The sequence below is a fragment of the Melopsittacus undulatus genome, chromosome 14 (assembly GCF_012275295.1).
Source record: "Melopsittacus undulatus isolate bMelUnd1 chromosome 14, bMelUnd1.mat.Z, whole genome shotgun sequence".
NCBI lineage: Eukaryota > Metazoa > Chordata > Aves > Psittaciformes > Psittaculidae > Melopsittacus > Melopsittacus undulatus.
This window is the reverse complement of record NC_047540.1, coordinates 681,230-696,561: the sequence shown is the minus strand read 5'-3', so window position 1 is coordinate 696,561 and position 15,332 is coordinate 681,230. Positions and strand designations below refer to the sequence as shown.

The 15,332-nt window shown below is 47.7% G+C and overlaps 1 protein-coding gene across 1 annotated transcript; it reads right to left on the bottom strand.

Moving 5' to 3' along the window:
• Positions 1-356: 356 nt before the first annotated feature.
• Positions 357-14,547, bottom strand: LOC117437009 (hydrocephalus-inducing protein homolog). The gene is made up of 9 exons (XM_034069398.1): positions 14,531-14,547; positions 3,756-3,892; positions 2,779-2,906; positions 2,500-2,691; positions 1,956-2,105; positions 1,011-1,238; positions 631-741; positions 421-465; positions 357-365 (listed from the first exon to the last, which is right to left on the bottom strand). Exons 1-9 carry the CDS (start codon positions 14,545-14,547, stop codon positions 357-359), a joined length of 1,017 nt encoding a protein of 338 aa, XP_033925289.1.
• Between the last annotated feature and the right edge of the window lie 785 nt (positions 14,548-15,332).

Sequence of the window (15,332 nt, the reverse complement as noted above, 5' to 3'; positions counted from 1 at the left end):
TCACCTCCCTCACCTTTCCAGATCTAAAACACATGGCTGCATCCTGATGGATGTGTCTAAAACAGGCTAGAGGAATTGTGCTGCCTTCTCACTTCTGGCTCTCGGGGAGTCCTGGCACCCAGCTCAGCTGAAGCATTCGCACTGCAGGCATCTGCTGCCAGAGCAGTGCCAGCAGGCAGGACAGGGCAGGCACAGGCAGCCAGGGCAGCCCACACCTGAGTCATTACCTACTAGCTCCCACCCACAGCAGCTCAGCGCTCCCTGCAGGCACACCAAAGTGCTCTGCAGAGAAGGAACGGGCCTTACCCCAGCTTCCTGCAACTCTGGCACGGTGGACGTGACCCTCAGCTTAAAGGTCAGAGGGGCTGCACTCTTGTTGGCTACGGTGACCATCTTCTTCACTGTCTGCCCAATGCAGACGTTTCCCAGCTTCACCACCTTTCCTGGTGGATCCACAACGTCAACCTGAGGCGGTAGGGATTGATATCAAGCCAAAGGAAAGAAGGAGAAAAGGCTTTCTGCTACTCTAGTGGCAGAAACCCAAACCATGGGAGGCTGGGGAAGAGAGGAGGAAATGAGAAAACCCTGCCGGTTGCCACCTGGAGTTTTAGCCTTTAGATTTCATCTCACCTTCATTTTTATGCCCCTTCCTTGGGCCTCAGCATTCAGCTTCTCTCCCGGGGCACACGGAGGCAGCAACAAGCTGTTGGGGCTGTTGTCATCTTTTGGTGTCCGTAGGGGCTGTGCACAGAGGGAAGAGAAACCATAGACAGGATGAGTTTCTTGACCTTCACCATGTGAGCAGGCTCCCCAGCCGAGCCATCCCCTCCCACATTCCTTCCCCCCAGGGGCAGGGATTATCCAAGTCCCTCTGCAGCCTGCCAGCAGAGCTGGCTAACCCTGGAAGGCCACCAGGCTTTGCCCTGCGCACTGCCCCCGTCTCCCTGCACAAGCCTGGCCATGCTGGAGTGCTGGGAATCTACAGAGTGTGCACAGACCTTCCCCCTCACCTGCTCCTCAGCAAGGTGCTGCTGCTCAAACTGCACTGAGTAAACCTCACTGGGCTTCTTCACCACCACTGTCCCCTCTTCCCCATGGCTCTGGGGCAGCAGCGGTCCCAGCTCCAGCTCTGCGGGGATGGACTCCAGCTGTGGCTCCAGACCACGTCCCAAGACCGGCACCTGCAGGTGTTGGCTGCTCTGGCAAATCTGGATCTGCAGCTCGCCCCGGTAGCACTTCTGCAAAGAAGCAGCACAGAAAGCTCCTCCGTGAAGCTCCAGCTGACAGCACCTCCAAGTCAACTATCACCCAGGGTCAGGGGTCTTGTCAGCACCTCCAAGCTGAACCCAAAACAGGTATTTACTTAGAGCAGGGGCTACAGCATCTGCATGGCTCTCAGGAACTGCAGCGAGTCCTGCTCTGGAGCATAACTGGACAGTTGGCTCCCAGGTGGATCTAAAATGGGCTCTCAGAGGTTTTCACCTGGGCACGGGGGAGCACAACGCTCATGAGAAAGGTCTGCTTCCTCAGACACAGTCCTGGCACTGCAGCACCAGGCAAACATCAGCTGTGTGCAAGAGGCACCTGAGCTCTCACTGGACACAAATAAGGATCATCTTCTCTGCTCAGTGCTTGCCTCTGGTCAAAGCCAGACACGAGACGCTGAAATCTCCACGAGCAATTGAAAGATCCCTGGGACTGTCCCCAGGCGTGGAAGCACTTGTGTCCATCCTGTTACACGCTACCAGTTTCCAAGTCACGGTGGCCACATGCAAACTGCCTTTGGGAATGCTCCATCATTTAAGCTGACTCCCGAACTGCTTGGGAACGTGCAGGGGAAACTGAGGCGCAGGAAGCTCCACGTGGAGGCAGAGCTCATCCCCCGCTCCCTGGGCTGGCCTCCCCTTACCACACTGCCCTGCCAGACCTCCTGGCGTGACACCCACCAATCTCACCTCTTCCGTGGGTGAAAAACGGACTTGGACGTGGCACTGCTGTCCTGGAGCGAGGCTTCCAGCTGAGGGCAGCACCTCAAAGCCACAGGGCACAGACTTCATCTCCTCCAGCAGCTTCTGAGGCTCGCTCCCTGGCAGATGTTTGTCCACCTGCGCACAGAAACCAGTGGTGTGAGGTCTCCTTGGTCTGTGAGGACAGACCCTCGGTTCCTGCAGTGCTCCGAGATGCTGGCACGGTGCAGGGAGCACCTTCATCCCACCCAGACGTGGCCACCACTGCCTAGAACTGGAGGGCAAACATGCTGGCAGGGCAGGCAGACGGGGAGGCAGTGTCCTCAGAGGAGGAGGAATGGGTGAGACGGCAGAGAAGTGAAGCATCAGCTAGTGAACAGGCCCAGGTGAACCAGCCTTGCTCTGTACCCTCAAAAGCTTCCTCAAGCGAGCTGCAGCCCAAGTGCTCAGGCAGCCAGAGGGGCACAAAAGGCAGGAAAGGCAAAGAGAACCCAACCAAGAAGTTGTGTGTTACACGTTGTCTGTGCTTTACCTCCTGAACAGGATCAGTCATGCTGATGGACCATTTACAGGGGACCTGGAACGTGTTGTGGAGCTGGATGGTTTCTTCCTGGCACTGCCCACACTGGACAGCAGAGAACTCCAGCCTGTCCCTGGACACGCAGAGGGACGGCTCAGCCACCATGGCACGGAGGCGGACCTGGAATGTGGGGCCTCCTCTGACCTAGAGAAGGACAGAGCATCCAGTTGAGAGCCCACCCGATACTCGCTGCTGTGCCCAACCTGCTGCCTGCCCCAGAAGCTGGAGTACCTTGATGGGCAGGAGCACATCCACTTTTCCCAGGGGCAGGTTGGCACTTTGTGGGTCGAAGCACACTTCAAATGTCTTGCTCTCACAGGAGGGCAGGTGCTTCACACGCTCCAGGCACATGCTGAAGCCTGAACACAGCAAAATAAAGCAGCTGAGATACGCAAGCAACAGGAAATGGCTCAGAAGCACGGTAAGGCCACAGGGATGTCCTGGCTGGCAGCTCTGGGAAAGACCCCTTTGCATCTCCAGAGAAGCTGCTCTTCTCCCTCTGGCACTGCCCAAAGCAAAAGGACTTTCACAGCCAGAATCCAAGGGTTGCATAGTAAAAAGAAATCACATTGCTTGAGGAACTCCAGCAATTCCTTCAACAGGCGTCTCAGGGAAGGATGCATAGACCTCTCCAAAGGAGAATTGCCACCTAAGATACTAAATGCTGGGGTGTTCCCTGGACAGCGGCTTAGAAGAGACGACTGGCCACCCCGCAGAGACAGCAGTCACCATGTGCTGGAGCTGCAGCCTTACCTCAAGGCCTCTTTGGGAAGCCTGTTTCCATAGAGCAGAGGATCCCACAGGCCAGTCAATAAAGGCTGAGCAGAAGTGCTCTGGCACTATGAACTCTAAACAAAGCACTTCCAAACCACAGAGGGTCCATCTGTTTGCAACATAAACCCTCAGAGTGCACAAAGAAACTGGGATGATGCTCACGGGAGCCAAGAGCAGAAGATGCTGAGAGGCTATCAAGGTGATCAGCCCTTCTGGCCCCTGCAATCAGATTTTAGGGCAGCCACAGGCAGAGCAGGTCTCTGGGCACTGCTCGCCAGAAGTCAGGCTCTTGAACAGGGCACCCAGCACAGGGGTACTAAGGAGGAAAAAGCTGTCCAAGGAAGTACTCAAATCTCCCCGTGACCAATGGCTTCAGCTGATGTGTCAGAGATAGCTCCTTCAAGCCCCCGTGAAGCCTCTCCACCATGGGTTACCTGTGTTATACAGGACATATCCATCAGCATGGAAAGATGCAGGGAAGTGCCCGGTGTTGGTGATCTTCACCGTGTGTGTGTGGATGTCACCGGGAACAACATAGCCAAGGTCCAGGATGTATTCGGGCAGCTCAGCTCTGAAAGGAGGAGTAAGGACACTCTGTAAACCCCAGCATGGCGTGGGCTGGAGAAGCAAATGGAGTGGATAATTCTGTATTCACTGCTCTGAAAGCTCAAGCCAAGCCCAGGAAACCCAAGGCCTGATCACCCAGTAAGAACACTTGGCTAAGTCATGGAGAGTGCAGGGCTTAGGATTTATCAGCCACCAATGGGATCTTCGAGTGACTTTAAAGCGGGTACTGGACACAGTTCCTATGCTGTGAAAAGCCATTGCAGAGAAGTCCACTGCATCTCCACTGGTCTCAATCAAACTGCTAAGCTGGTGTCCAGCCCAAGCCTGAAACTGCTTCAGGACCTTGTTGTGAAAAACTAAAGAATAAGGTATTGTTTATTAAGATATATGTTAGGTATATATATATGTTAAGCCCAATATAAAGGTTAGACAACAAAAGATATGAAATTGCTTATGCACACAGTTAACGGACACAGTTTATGCAAGATAAGATAAACCACAATCGCTTACACCAATTAAACCAGAAACCGTTTATGCAAACATAAGATGACCACAAGGTGTTACAGAAACTGGCTTGCAAGATGTTCCAGGAACTGGCAGAAATAAGACAAACCACTCCATATAAGGACATAAATGAAGGGTCAACTATGGAACAAAGGAGGAAGACTTCTTACTTCAGCCTCACTGACCACCGGGAGGCAGAGGTCGACCCCCTAGCAACAGCTGAAGCATGCGCAGAGTACCTCAACTACATCATGAACACGGAAGTAAAAGATGTATAAGGGAGGGCTTTTTGAACTGCTCAGTACGGCAGTAGGCGGAGCGCAGACTCCCCTGCCGTCCAGCGCTGGCTTTGCTCATATTCTACTTGCTATAATTAATAAAATTCTAATTGGTTTATGATCCGTTGTGGTCTCAATTTATAACAATTTCTGGTGCCGTGACTCGGATAAGGAACGGTGGGCTTTGGTCCTCCGGGGAGGCGCCCCGCGACATTTCGTGGCCCCGCGACCAACAGCTTACCTCAACCTTACCGGCGAACCTAAATTCTAGAATAATGAGCAAAGGAAAAACCGGTAAAATCCCATAAAAATTCTGTGCACGGGAGTCCGGACGAAGACTCAGGACGCGTAAGTATATTGCGAAATTCGCAGAGCGGAATTGTTTGCGGCGAAATTGTTCGCGGGTTTGCCGTTCGGGCGGGATTGGGTTTCCTGGAATATAACGAATGAGAGGTTCGATATACTGAACCAAGCGAGTGTGGACCCTTAAGTACTGCGTTTTCCATCTCCCGCGAGGGACTGGGCCAGGAACAAGGGGGAGCGAGTGAGTGTATATTTGTGGATATTCCAGAAGATGGGGGGCGAAGGGCAGCAAGCCTTCGACTCACATGAATACCCCTTAGATAATTGGAGAGATTTCCCTGGAACCCTAGGGAAAGATAAGCAAAAAAAATGATAGAATATTGTACTAAGATATGGGGAGGGAAGACGGGTCCCAGTAGAGGTCCCAGTCCCGGGGGCCCAGGTAGAGGTCCCCGGAGTAAGACAATGGGTCAGAGTAAGAGTCGTAATTATAACCCAGAAAAGGATCCAAGGAGAGATCCTAAGAATAAAGCAGGGAGCAGCCCACCGGATGCACCACCGGACGGTCCCCTGGGGTTAATGATAAAGTACTGGGACATTCAGCCGTCCCAGGAAGGAAAAAAGAGTAAGGAAAAAAATGGTCCATTACTGTATGAAAGTATGGGCAAAAGAAAAAAATTCGACCCGATATTTGGGTCCGCAAGACACAGTGGGTGTCTTGTACAAAAAGGTTTTATGCACAAGAGGCAGCGGGTGTCCTATGGTTTACAATCACAGGAGGCAGTGGGCATCTTGTGGTTAGGGTCCTGCAAGACACAGTGGGTGTCTCGTAGAAAAAGTTTTGGTTTTTAGGCAGCAGACATCTGATGGTCTGAATCCTGCAAGATACAGTGGGTGTCTTGCAGAAAAGGTTTTGAGGATTTCAAAGGTATGTGCTGCATGAAAGTAATCTGACCATTCTGAATCAATCCATACTAAGCTGGGAAGACTGCAGGAGAATATGCAAAAGCTTAAAATTGTTGGAAGTGGATTGGATAAGGAGTTACTGGATGGTTCAGAGATATACCTAACCAAGGCCTTCTCCAGGTAACATGGATAGGTCTGTCATAAATAATAGAATAAAAGAATTTACTCACTTTATAGAAAAAGGGGGAACTGATACACGGGTAACCAATGTATAGGGAGGTAATACAGAGAAATCGTATAAGGGAGTTAAAAGAATTCCTATGCTTAAACAAAAGTATTGTCTGTCCTAAATACCTGCCATTGCCATCTTGCCAAGGCATTGATTGCTGCTGGAGGGGAAGAAGCAGATGCTAATTCTACTGACAAAAGCAGATGAAAGGTCCTGCTGATAAGCCAGGGAGAGGCAGACTGGGCGATCAAGCCTTAAGACCATGACAAAAGCACAAATGTTTGGTCCTATTAATAAGCGGCAGGAGAAGCAGACTGGGCGCCGACTAACCCTAAGGCCATGTCTGAAGATTAAAAGGTGTAAAGGTTAAGAAGAGGGAGACTCATTTACTTCATCCTGAAACCCCTGCCCATGACCAGAAGGGGCACTGCGCAAGTGCAAAGGACCTTCTGGCTCATTATAATACGAAGCGGGGATAGATAATACATATGTATAGGCGGATCGGGTGAGCCCGGGTTTTCGCTATATCCCAAGTTTTGGGAGCCAGGACGGACCTGCTAGGGGGGGCAGGTGAAGGGTAAGCGAACCCACCAGGTTTCTGCTGTATCTCAGATTCTGAGAACCGTGAGGAGAGTAAGCGGAACCATAGTGTGAGTGGGGGATCCCATGTGTAACTTTGTGTTTCTGTGTGACTGAGACGTAGCATAGCTACGAAGCGAGTGTGGAGTCCCAGTCCGCGGTTCCGTGTCTCCGTGAGGAGAGCGGCCGGAGACGGACGAAGCATCTATATTTTTTTGCACCTGTGTGTCCTGTCTGTGAGCGGGGGCCTGGCTGCCCCTCCTGCTGTCCTGTCTGTGTAACCCTGTGTGTGTCCTGTCTGTGAGCAGCTTAGAAAAGGGCGGAGGGGGAGTGTCCGGCTGCCCCTCTGGCTGCTTTTTTTTTATCCTGTGCATCTTCTTGTGTGTGTAGAGCCATTAAATTATAGATACCCAATCGGTAATTCTCTGAGAACAGAAATAAAATGATTATTTTGTGGAAAAAGCCACAAAAGTTCTGGGAGGGTAAAAAAGGAAAACTGGGAAAATATTTGTAAAAAAAAAAAAGTATCAAAGAAAATTTGAAGAGGCATGATTGTAAAGGAAATTTTGCTGTAACCGAAACTATGATCTAACAACATGGGAGCTGATCTTCAGAACCCAGAGATATTATTGTACTGACCCCCTTAACAATATCATACAACTTGTGTGTAGGTGCTCTCATTTTTATAAGTGCATTTGCAGAGCACTGGGGATGAGAAGCTATAGAGATCTAGAAAAGATTGGCTGAAATGGGAGCCGGTCAAGACAAGGAAATTCTGAAGAAAAGCCCATTGGGTTACATTTTGGCACATTGGAAAGAACTGAGAGGGTCTTCTGGGGCCTCTGTAAACAAGAAAACGTTGGTAAAATATTGTAACCAATGCTGACCTTCATACACTTTAGAAGATCAGGAAAAATGACCTAAAATGGAACTTTGAATTATTATACATTTTTATAATTAATGTTGTTTTTGAGGTGATAAGGAAAATGGAATGAAGTAATGTATGCAGATGTGACAGAGTGCAAAATTAATATACCTCTTCCTGATCCCTTAATTTTGGCTTTGGAAAAGGACAGGAAAAACTAAAAGCTAAAGAGATGTTGTTTAAATTGTGATACTGGGGAAAGATGTTAAGAAGTTAAGATGTTAGAAGGAGAGAGCTCGAGCAGCTCCTGTGTTTGAGCATGGGATGGGTGCCGGGATAGGCAAACAAATGGAAACAGACATGTTGATAGATGGGACTGAAGGGCTGTTGGATAAATGTGGACTGGGAGTAAAGGAGGAAACATGGAAAGTGGATAAAAAGAAAGCGGTTGCTTTAAAACTGGTGGAGAAGGAATGTTGAACAGAGGTGGGGGAGTAGGCTCTTCTGTGGAACCGGATCTGTGTGTGTGCTATGAGGAATCTGGACCCTGGAAGTGAGACTGCCCTGGAGGGGAGTGCCATGGGGCGGCTGCAGTGAATGAATTAGAACTAGAATTACATAAAAGCTGGAAAGAAGAGAGTTTATCCCCTCGTTGGGAGGGACCATTTCTTGTTCTTTTAACTACAGAAACGGCGATAAGAGCTGCTGAAAAAAGGTGGACACATGCGTCTCGAGTAAAAGGACCCATAAAGGAATGGAAAGTTGTGACTGAACCCAGAGACGCCAAGCTGACCCTCTAGAGGACTTGGATAAGTAACTGAGAGAATTCATATTGACTCCTGTAAATCTGATATGAGAAATGAAGATATAGTTGAAATTATTTTAAGAAACCATAGGATAAGGGCCAGTATTAGTCCATGTCCTCCTATATGCAAACACTGCAATTTGTATATTAGACCTAAGTGTCCCAATTGTTTGAAGCATATTATTACTCATAGGAGAGACCATGAACAATTTTTGAGAAATCAATTACAGTTCTTTTTGCATTCGGTGTGAAATTACCACTTCGTTGGAACAGTTGTTGTGGGTCAAATACTACTGTCATAGTAGCCAACGGGGAATATACCTTTAACCTACCAGAGAGGGCAAGACCGGAGGGAGTCGGTGCTGCAGCTGAAAAGGTCTGCCGAGGGCTGCAACCCCTGGGGCTGTGACCGCTGAGCACTATGATCCTGACCGGACCTCTTTTGGTGTCGGTTCTGATAGGAACCATATGGGAAGATGCGGTGGCTTTTAAAAACATTCACAACAACTATAGTTGAATGTATTACCACAACTAGATGAAGGAGAATAACCTCTAAAACCTTGGTATATCACACTGTTTATGAATGCAAAGGAACAAAGATAGGCAGTTGCATATATAATCAAACCCAGTATGAATTGTGTCAGGAAAAACAAGCAAAACTGTGTGTTATGATCCAAAGGAACTTCCAACCTTGTATTGGGGTAGAAATGAGAACAAATTCAGAAGAAGGGAAATTAATTGGAACAAGTGAAGTTATAACCAATTTGAGTACCTCACTGCCAATGATTTTTGATGCATATGATATTATAGATGAGGATTTAGATACTAATTGTGGAAGTCTAGAATGGAGGCAGTACTACAGTAGCCAACCAAAATATATTTGCCCAGGTGGATACCAATGTCATATAAATCCTGATTATGTACTTAATCAAACAGCTAGGTATCAGTCATCACACCTCTGTGGAAGAAAAGGATGGTCTTGTGTATGCTGGGATACTGCAGGCTAGGGATGTGATTATCAATGTAAGACTTTACAAGCTTCAATAGCAAGAATGCAAACAAACAATAACTGTACAACCCGTGTCTGCAATCCAATAAATTTAACTCTCATAGATTTGAAAAAAAAAAAAAAAAAAAAAAAAAATGGAAACAGAAGCAAGTAACTAAAATTGGACTTAAAATATATGGAACTGGGGAAGACCCAGCTGTGATTATTAGTATTAAGATCAAAAAACTGGAGTCCAATATGAAATTCTCACAGTTGCTAAAAATCTCCTTGTAAATCTTGCTGAAAATATATCTAAAGCATTGAATGTAACTAACTGCTATGTTTGTAGGGGAACTAACCAGGGAAAGAGATGGGCCTGGGAGGTAATGGAGAGTAATATAAGCGACCCTACAATCTGGAAAAATCGAAAAGGAAACAAAAGGAGACAACAATGGATCTTGCAAACTGGTATAATCGGAAAAAGTTGCTGGCAAAATTTAGAAAATGGTGTAAAACCAATAGGAAATTTACTTTGTGAAGGGGGTTATATGTGGAAGAGAGCAAAGAAAGACTGGGGAAGATGGGGAAATCCCATAGAAATAAATCACCAATTCAGTAACTGGACTAATGAAACTAACATACCAAACAGTTGGCCTACTCCAAATGGATATTATTGAATCTGTGGTAAAATAACTTTTGCATTTTTACCCCAAAATTGGACAGGTTCATGTATATTAGGAATGATCAGACCTAATTTCTTCTTATTAAGGAGAAAACAATATAAAAGAGAGTTACAAAATGGAAAGACAATGAGTGGCCACCTGAATGAATAATCTATTATGATTTGGCAACTTGGGCAGAAGATGCATCCTGGGGATACAGAACTCCTATATGTATGTTGAATAGAATTATAAGGTCACAAACTGTGGTAGAAATAGTAGTAAATAAAACAGAAAATGTATTAGGATTAATTGCAAAGCAAAATACTAAAATGAAAACTGCAATATATCAGAATCGCGTGGTTTTAGATGACCTGTTGGCTCAAGAAGGAGTGGTCTGTGGAAAATTTAATCTTAGTGATTGCTGTTTAGGATTAGATCTATTGTTCTTAAAAGAAGGAGGGTTATGTGTTGCTCTCAATGAAGAATGTTGTTCTTTGCTGACCATACTGGAGTAGTCCAGGACACCATGTCTGAACTCCGGAAAAGGTTAGATCAACGTAAAAAAGATCGTGAGGTGGGCAGGTCATGGTATGAAAACTGGTTTAATGTTTCACCTTGGCTAACCACTTTGTTGTTTGCTTTAGCAGGACCGCTTATTATATTGATTTTGGGACTTATATTTGGGCCTTGTATATTACGCTATATTTTACGCTTTATTAGAGAACGATTTGACATAGCTAAGAGGATGAAGATTGTTGTGAATGTATTATGCCACATAGGGGCTACACTGATTGTAATTGTGAGATATTACCCTGTGAGTGTTCTGATAAATGTTGGAATTGTGGAAAAAGGTTTATTTGCAATGCCGAGAATGAAAGCAGCATCTAATAAACAATAATAGGATAAAAAGAAAAAGGGGGGATTGTGAAAAAACTAACGAATAAGGTATTGTTTATTAAGATATATGTTAGGTATATATATGTTAAACCCAATATAAAGGTTAGGCAACAGAAGATATGAAATTGCTTATGCACACAGTTAATGGACACAGCTTATGCAAGATATGATAACCGCAATCGCTTACACCAATTAAACCACAATCGCTTACACCAATTAAACCACAATCGCTTACACCAATTAAACCAGAAACCGTTTATGCAAACATAAGATGACCACAAGGTGTTACAGAAACTGGCTTGCAAGATGTTCCAGGAACTGGCAGAAATAAGACAAACCACTCCATATAAGGACATATAAATGAAGGGTCAACTATGGGACAAAGGAGGAAGACTTCTTACTTCAGCCTCACTGACCACCGGGAGGCAGAAGTCGACCCCCTAGCAACAGCTGAAGCATGCGCAGAGTACCTCAACTACGTCATGAACACGGAAGTAAAAGATGTATAGGGGGGGCTGTTTGAACTGCTCAGTACGGCAGTAGGCGGAGCGCAGACTCCCCTGCCGTCCAGCGCTGGCTTTGCTCATATTCTACTTGCTATAATTAATAAAATTCTAATCGGATTATGACCTGTTGTGGTCTCTATTTATAACACTTTGAACACATCCCTCCCATAAGACCCTCAGTCATATTAGAGGTGTCCTGAGCCCCAGCAGGTCTGAGGTGCCCCAAGCCTCTGACTTCCCTGAGATTGGCTGTGGATTGGCCTGGGTTTCACTGCTCTCTTCTCCCCCCACCCTCCTGCAGCCCTGATGTGGAGTTCTGTGGCTACTGCATCACACACCCCTCTGAAAGCAAGATCAGCTTCTGGATCCAGACCAGAGGTATGGGGTGTGCATTGCTTTCATGTTCAGAGCCCTTCTTTTGTGGAATCCCCTCTGCTCATGTCAGGTTTCCACCACGAGTCATTTCAATAAAGAACACCACTCTTCTCCTTCTTCTCTGCAGGCACGGTACTGTAGTGCTGGGGTAAGGTAGATCTGCTGTGTCCAGGCAGAGGTGATGGGTGCTTCATCTGCCCCTAAATCAGCAGCAGTTTTGGAAAGCCAACCCCGAGTGTGCTGACATACAGAGCTGCAAGGAGATCATTTGCTTCTGCTTCTTCTTGCTTGTCTGGCAGCTTTGGTCATCAGGCTGTGAACCAAAGCTCTCTTGAAAAGTCTGTGCTGTCTTTTGACTTGCCTCCCAGAGGGGTCTGTGTTCCCTGTTAATAGGCAGCACTGACAACTCTGAGCCTCAGGCCATCACTCCCTCCTCCCAGCACACCAGCCCCTTCAGCTCAGTCCACTGCATCCATGTGCTGAGGCTGTTCTTGCCAAGGGAACCCCTTCCCTGTGGGGCTACCTGCAGGCTTTGGCTCTGCCCTTCCTGCACCATAGCCTGGGCCTGAGCTCAGCTCTCAGGGTGCTGATGGTGAGCTGGTAGGAGGGAAGTGTGTGGCGTGTGCCTGGTGTAAGAGCCTGTTCCCATCATGGGGGAACAACCGCACTGCCCAGAGCGCTGAGGGAGAGAGCCACCAACCCCTTTGGACACCACTGACCATCTTCTTTCCCAAAGGGACCCTTCCTGCTGTTGAGCCATATGGGTGTTTGCTGACATGTACTCAACACCTTTGAGGTGAGACTGTTCCTGAAGAGTTCAGGGGCTTTTCTGTCTCTTGGTCTCAGAGGTGAGAGGAAGGAGCTGACAGCTGTGTTGTAGGCATGAAGAACCTACAGTTATCTCAGCCTTTCTCTGCCTGACCTGCAGCATGGCCTGGCTTCCTGTTCCTTGGAGTGAATGTAAAGCTCTATCACTTCTGAAGGTACCTGGAGCTCTGTCAGAGCTGCTCAGGATCCTCTGCACTGGACAGAGGAGCCACAGCACAGAGCAGAGTGGTGGCATGGGGTGTACGAGCCGCTCAGGTGTGTGCTGTTAACATTTGTTCTTTGTTCTTGCTTGCAGAGGAGTGTGAAGGAGCACAGGGCCCATATTTTCACCCTGCCTGACAAACCATCCACATGCATTCATCTGTATTGAGACGGAGACAAGCTGGCACTGCAGCTGATATGAGTCACTGCTGGTAAGAGTTACGGAGAGGTTTGATCTCTGCACATCTAACAGATAAAAATGATCAGGTTTTAAAAACACACGTTGTACTTTGCTGGCCTTGCCTCTGTGGTGATTGGGAAGTGCTGGTCCTGCACAGCTACCCTGTTTGCCTGTGTGTCTCCTGGGGCTTCATGCTTGGTGCTGCAGCGATGGGTGGTTAAGGATAGATTCTGCTGCAGAATGTTGATAATAGGGACAGATAAGTGGGAGAAAAGAAGCGGAGGGGACACACTCATAGGTGAGAAAAGAATAAGGATGTCCTCCTTGGACATCTTCCTGCCACCCAAAAGCAGGCTGATACTTGTTAGGAATAGAAATGGAAGGACCTAGGCAAAGAGGTAGGGTTCAAGTCTCTTGCCTTAGTGAAGCAGTTAAACTGATAACAGATTTCAGGGGTTTAACTGAAGTTCTGCCCAAAGTTCTCGAGCCTTCAGTAAAGGAGTGAATTTAATACTGAATTGTTCCCAGTGTGATTTGACAGCATCATGTGGCACATTGGTGATGAGTTGCTGCAGCATTTTCAAAGGAAGTTCAGGAATAAAAGATCCTATTTTTTGTGCTATTTCTCTCTGCAGTAAGCAGCAAGAAACCTCCTCTTTGTCCACTCCTACGAGGAGCAAGTTTGATCCTTTCTAGAGCGGTTCTCATTGAGATGATCTTTGTGTGAAATTTTCTCGCTGCCTCTTCCTCAGTGTCCCCTTGCAGCCGATGTGAGCTGTGCTTCACAATGTGCTGCAGGCGGGGAGCAGCAGCAGGAGTCCTGCAAGGCAGGAGCAGTGGTTGGTGGGCTTTGAGGAGCAGTCATGTCCCAAGCAGAAGGGGTGCGCGTTGAGAACGGGTAAGGGGAAAGGACCGTGAAAAGCTGAGGCTGAGTGAGCAAGAATGGTCAGGCCACGATGCTCTCCAGGGGTAGTGGATCGGCTCCTGACGTTTCAGGCAGGTCCCAGTGCATAAAGGAAGAGTTTCCCTGGGACTTGACTGAGTGGCCACTCCTCAGGCAGCTGCAGCAGCTGATAGAGGTGGATTAAAACCTGCTCGTCCCAGTACACGAGCAATTTTGGGTTAGGGTTAGCATTAAGGATAGGGGTTAAGTTTAGGGTTAGTGTTAGAGTTAGTGTTAAGGTTAGGGGCTTTAGAGTTAGGTTTAGGTTTAGGGTTTGGGTTAGGTGGTAGGGCTACGGTCAGGGGTAGCTTTAGCTTTAGGCTTAGGGGTAATGTTTAGTGCTCGGGCACTAAAGGGCAGGGATTGGGTTAGTGTTAGGTTTAGTCTCAGGGGTTCGGGTTATGTTTAGTGTTCTGGTTAGGATTAAGTTTAGGAGTTAGGGATAGGCTTAGGGGTTTGGGTTAAGGTTAGAATTAGGGATTAGGTTTTCGTTTAGGTTGAGTTTTATGGTTAGGTGTAGAGTGAGTTTTAGGATTAGAGGTTTCAGTTAGGTTTAGTGGTGAGGTTTTAAAGTTTGGCTGCTCCATTGTACCCAGTTTTCACCCCCATGGTGGCACTTGGTGATGGGGCAGCCAACCTGGCCCTGCCTGTTCACTGTCATCTGATCTCAGAGCTGCCCCCAGAGCATCCCCAGGGGCTCCCTGCTGCCTGGGCCTGGCCTGGGCTGAGCTGGGCTGGAGACTCCCCATGGCAAACACCGACTCAATACAAACCCCAGTGTGTCCATGGGACAGCCAACAGAAGGCTTCCAGCTCTCAAAACTCAGGTCCTGCCCTCACAAGCCAAAACCTGAATCAGCTCCCAGCCTCCATCAACTCAGCTTGGTTATCAGATGGGTCATTGCTTCTCCTTCAGCTTTTGCTCTGCAAGTAAGCTTCTTGACACCCAGTAAGCATGGCACAGCTGGTGGAAACACCAAGCAGTGCATTCCACCCACTTACACCTTGGTCTCATGTACTAACCCAGCCCTGGCAGCGGGATCTACGAGCTTTGTTTCATTTCTCACATCACAAGATGAGGAATGGGGAAGCAGGAAGAACCATGCCAGTTAAGTGGTTTCCAGCAAGGCACTTCTGTAAAGCAGTTTTAACACAGTACAACTGTGATCATGAAATTCGTCTCCGTGACCAAAGTGTTTGGTGGTTGTGCGTTAAGCAGCAGCTACTTGGCCATAGACAGAGCAGAATCCAAACAGCTCCAGAAGTACCATGCTTTTAGTATTACTGTAGGGAAGACCCAGAAGCAGTTTCTGTCTCTCCACTGTCCTTTCCAGCACGTTTCTGCAGTCCTGCAATGAAATTGCCACTGCTCAAAGCAGAAGCAAAGTGGAGGAA